Source organism: Sinocyclocheilus rhinocerous, unplaced genomic scaffold, assembly GCF_001515625.1.
Source record: "Sinocyclocheilus rhinocerous isolate Xijiao unplaced genomic scaffold, SAMN03320098_v1.1 scaffold2169, whole genome shotgun sequence".
NCBI classification, from domain to species: Eukaryota; Metazoa; Chordata; class Actinopteri; order Cypriniformes; family Cyprinidae; genus Sinocyclocheilus; species Sinocyclocheilus rhinocerous.
This window is the reverse complement of record NW_015658523.1, coordinates 5386-9206: the sequence shown is the minus strand read 5'-3', so window position 1 is coordinate 9206 and position 3821 is coordinate 5386. Positions and strand designations below refer to the sequence as shown.

The following is a 3821-nucleotide window of genomic DNA, read 5'->3' as shown; positions in this document are numbered from 1 at the left end:
TACACCCTGCATAGTAAAAAAAAAAATGGACTTTTTTTTTTTTTTTTTTTTTTTTTAGACTAACAGGCACAACTAATGTCTGCATTTTTGGGGGTTTTGTAGTTCCAGATTTAAAGTGCATCTAAATGCAAGAACCAAGTAGATGTACTATTTGGAGCTACATGGATTATTTTGAGCTTTCTAATGTTAAATGCACAAAGAGAGTTCTTCCTAGCAGGGTGCACAAACCTGATTTATCTAATCTTGATAAATCGATAAACCTCAATTGGTTGTTGCAGGCTTCGTATTATTAGCTTTGTCTCTGTGTTTAATGTATGTATTTTGGTCATCCTGTAGCCTTTCTAAAACCTGAAGTGGCTCTTGCTGCTGTAGCAGAAAGTGGAGACAGTTCCTCTTTTGACATGACCATCAGGACTTACTTTCCAGAAACATGGATCTGGCAACTCACTCAAGTGGGGTTAGTGAAGCATCTCCTGTGTTATATCAGTAGTTGAGAATTTACCTCTCCTGTCCCCTCTTATTTATGTTTTGTGGTGTCCTCTCTTCAGAGACACTGGATCCACACAAGTTTCTCTCAAGGTTCCTGACACCATCACCACATGGGAGACGGAGGCGTTCTGCCTGTCCTCCAAAGGTTTCGGCTTGGCTCCTCCAGTTCAGTTGACTGTCTTCCAGCCCTTCTTCCTGGAGCTCTCCCTGCCTTACTCCATCATCCGTGGAGAGTCTTTTGAGCTGAAGGCAACGGTCTTCAACTATCTGTCCAACTGCATCATGGTCTGTCATGGTTTCTTTATATAATGGTTCTCTATAGGTCCCATATCTTAGCTCCATGTGCACTGGTGTTCATTGGCAGGTTAAAGTAACTCCAGCTACATCCTCGGCCTTCACTCTTAGACCATTTAATGAACCATATTCGTCCTGTCTCTGTGCCAATGGGAGAAAAACCTTCAAATGGGTTCTCTCAGCTTCTGTTCTTGGTCAGTTTTGGCTCATATGTTTCTAAATTTGAAGTATATAAGTGTGAGATGTTGCTCACTTCCTGTCTGTCACTGCAGGACCTGTCAATGTGACTGTCAGTGCTTCAGCTGAACCATCTCGGACTCTATGTGGCACTGAAGTTGTGGTTCTGCCAATGAGGGGACGCATTGATGTAGTCACTCGAAGTCTACTTGTTCTGGTAAGTGTTAACCAGTTTTCTGGAGCTTGTTCATGCTGCTTTACGGTTTACGTTTTTATTGCTTTTATAGCCTGAAGGAGTTGAAAGGACAAACACCCACAGTTGGTTACTGTGTCCAAAGGGTTTGTTTTGCACTCAGTGATTCCCAAATACATTCTTCTTATACTGCCAAATATTAGCCTGGTTTTCAATGCTTATCCCTTCTGTTCGGTCTGCAGGAAACATTCTTTCTGAAGACGTGACTCTGACGTTTCCAACAAATGTGGTTCTTGGATCAGCCAGATGCTCCGTTTCAGTCCTTGGCAAATCATTTAATTGAGCAGAAACTGACACGTGATGTTTGGCAGAATAACATTTCTGATGTAGGTTTTGTTTTTGCTCTTGTAGGAGACATAATGGGTCGTGCCCTGAAGAATCTGGATGGGTTATTACAGATGCCATATGGCTGTGGAGAACAGAATATGATTGTTCTTGCTCCAAATATTTACATCCTGCTTTACCTGGAAGCCACAGAGCAACTCACAGCAGCCATTCGACAGACCGCTACAGGCTACCTTCAAAGAGGTATAGATGAGCAGATACGTTTTGCAAGCTAGGGAGACTTAAATCCTAAGGACATTCAGTCTGTACTTCCCATTGTATCTGTCATACTTTAATAAGCTCCCCACATGTGTTTTTGACCTGAACAGGATACCAAGGACAACTGAACTACAGGCACAGTGACGGTTCATACAGCACGTTTGGTTACGATGAATCGAACACATGGTGCGTTTTATGCTGTTCTTTAAGTATCCTTTTTGTCACCAACGGTTTGTAAGTTCAGTTTGACTTGAAACTTCCATGGCCAGGTTGACCACCTTTGTCCTGAGGTCTTTTGGTCTAGCGACACGCTTTGTATTCATCGATCCAAATGTCCTTCAGAGTGCGAAGGACTGGTTAATTAGCCAGCAAGATTCAAATGGCTGTTTCATGCAACAGGGGACTTTGTACCACAACGACATGAAGGTATGCATGTTATCAAATGGACTGTACAATATGGACGTTGTCAGTGGTTTTTAATCCATATGCTGGTGTGTTTTAGGGTGGAGTTGATGATAACGTGACCATGACTGCCTACATCACTGCATCACTGCTTGAACTAGGTGTCCCCCTCACGGTAAAAACATCACCAGTAGTCGTAGGAGTTCCTTGTAGATCTTCCTGTTCTGGCAGTTTTCTGATTTTTATTGTTCATTTTTTTTTTTATCCTTTTTCAGGATCCTGTCATTACCAATGCTCTGTCATTCTTAAGGCCTGTTGTTGGGAACCTGGGAAACACTTACGCCAGCGCACTGCTCGCTTACACCTTCAGTCTGGCTGGAGAAACCAGCACTCGAGCACAGCTTTTAACAACCTTGAACAACCGTGAAATTTCTGAAGGTGATATTTACCAGTCTCTTGTTTGAGGTTTTGTTCATTCGGTTCTTTGGCATCAACTTTCTCTCCCCGTCTTGTCTTAAGGCACTAAGCTCCACTGGTCTCAGACTACATCTGGTGACACTCTGGCGGTGGAGATCAGCTCCTATGTACTGCTGGCGGTTCTCTCTGTACAGCCTCTCACGACTGCTATTCTGGGCTATGCTAACCGCATTGTCAACTGGCTTGTGGCCCAGCAGAATCCCTATGGAGGCTTTTCTTCCACCCAGGTGACTGACCACCAAACATGAGTGCAGTCATTTATATGAGTGCAGTTTTTAATCTGGTGCTTGGTTTTAGGACACTGTGGTGGCTCTTCAGGCTCTGTCAGTGTATGCCACTCAAGTGTTCAGCTTGGCTGGTTCCAGCACTGTTACCGTACAGTCCTCCATGGTAGGAGGAGACTTTTATAGCTTTGACGTGAATCAGAACAACAGGCTGCTGTATCGGGAGAAGCTGCTAAATAACTTTCCAGGCGAATATAGTGTCAGAGCAACAGGATCCACCTGTGTGTCTGTGCAGGTCTGTACCTTCACCCCCTCTATTTCGGTTTCTGTTGTGCATGTCTTAATACTCGGTGTATACTTGGCTTTGTGCACATAATGCAGGTTGCGTGTTTCTACAACATCCCAACACCCATTAAAGTAGCCAGGACACTGAGCATCGAAGTAAAGGTGACTGGAGACTGTGAACCACTTGGAGCCAATCTCATGTTGAACTTCACGGTGAAGTAAGAATAACTTTTGTCTTTGTTTTGAAACAAGCTCATGTTTGACTCTTAAAAAGGTATGCTGCTTTTTTGTTCTTGTTGACTAAACCTCATTTCCTCACCTTCATTCAGATATGATGGCCCAAAATCTAGCACTAACATGGTTCTAGTGGACATTAAGATCCTGTCAGGTTTCACGGCAAATATGTCGCTGGTTCGTAGGTGTTTTTTTTTTTTATTTATTTTTTTTTTTTTAAAAGATGATTTGGAAAGTTCCAAGATGCTTGAAGCTCCTCCAGATGTAATTGTGTATCTAAACGACCCCCCCCCGTTAACAGCTTGGATCTCTTCCCAATTCATTTGGCCCGCTAGTGGAGCGGGTTGATGCTGGAGATGATCATGTCCTAGTGTATCTGAAAGAGGTGAGACTGTACACTGGGTATAATCTCTAGCTGCCATATTCTTGTGTGCTGTGTGTGT

At 43.3% G+C, this 3821-nt stretch overlaps 1 protein-coding gene across 4 annotated transcripts in view; it reads left to right on the top strand.

Moving 5' to 3' along the window:
* LOC107722686 (alpha-2-macroglobulin-like) overlaps window positions 1–3821 on the top strand; it is an 11970-nt gene that overhangs the window by 7681 nt on the left and 468 nt on the right. For all 4 annotated transcript variants that reach the window (XM_016531153.1, XM_016531154.1, XM_016531152.1 and 1 more), the window contains exons 18-33: window positions 337–457; window positions 549–774; window positions 854–977; window positions 1056–1177; window positions 1248–1299; window positions 1396–1479; window positions 1565–1741; window positions 1867–1942; window positions 2026–2182; window positions 2259–2333; window positions 2434–2596; window positions 2678–2862; window positions 2933–3154; window positions 3241–3362; window positions 3474–3555; window positions 3680–3763. In XM_016531153.1, coding sequence (XP_016386639.1) covers window positions 337–457; window positions 549–774; window positions 854–977; window positions 1056–1177; window positions 1248–1299; window positions 1396–1479; window positions 1565–1741; window positions 1867–1942; window positions 2026–2182; window positions 2259–2333; window positions 2434–2596; window positions 2678–2862; window positions 2933–3154; window positions 3241–3362; window positions 3474–3555; window positions 3680–3763 — 2072 coding nt within the window. The remainder of the gene's footprint in view (window positions 1–336; window positions 458–548; window positions 775–853; window positions 978–1055; window positions 1178–1247; window positions 1300–1395; window positions 1480–1564; window positions 1742–1866; window positions 1943–2025; window positions 2183–2258; window positions 2334–2433; window positions 2597–2677; window positions 2863–2932; window positions 3155–3240; window positions 3363–3473; window positions 3556–3679; window positions 3764–3821) is intronic.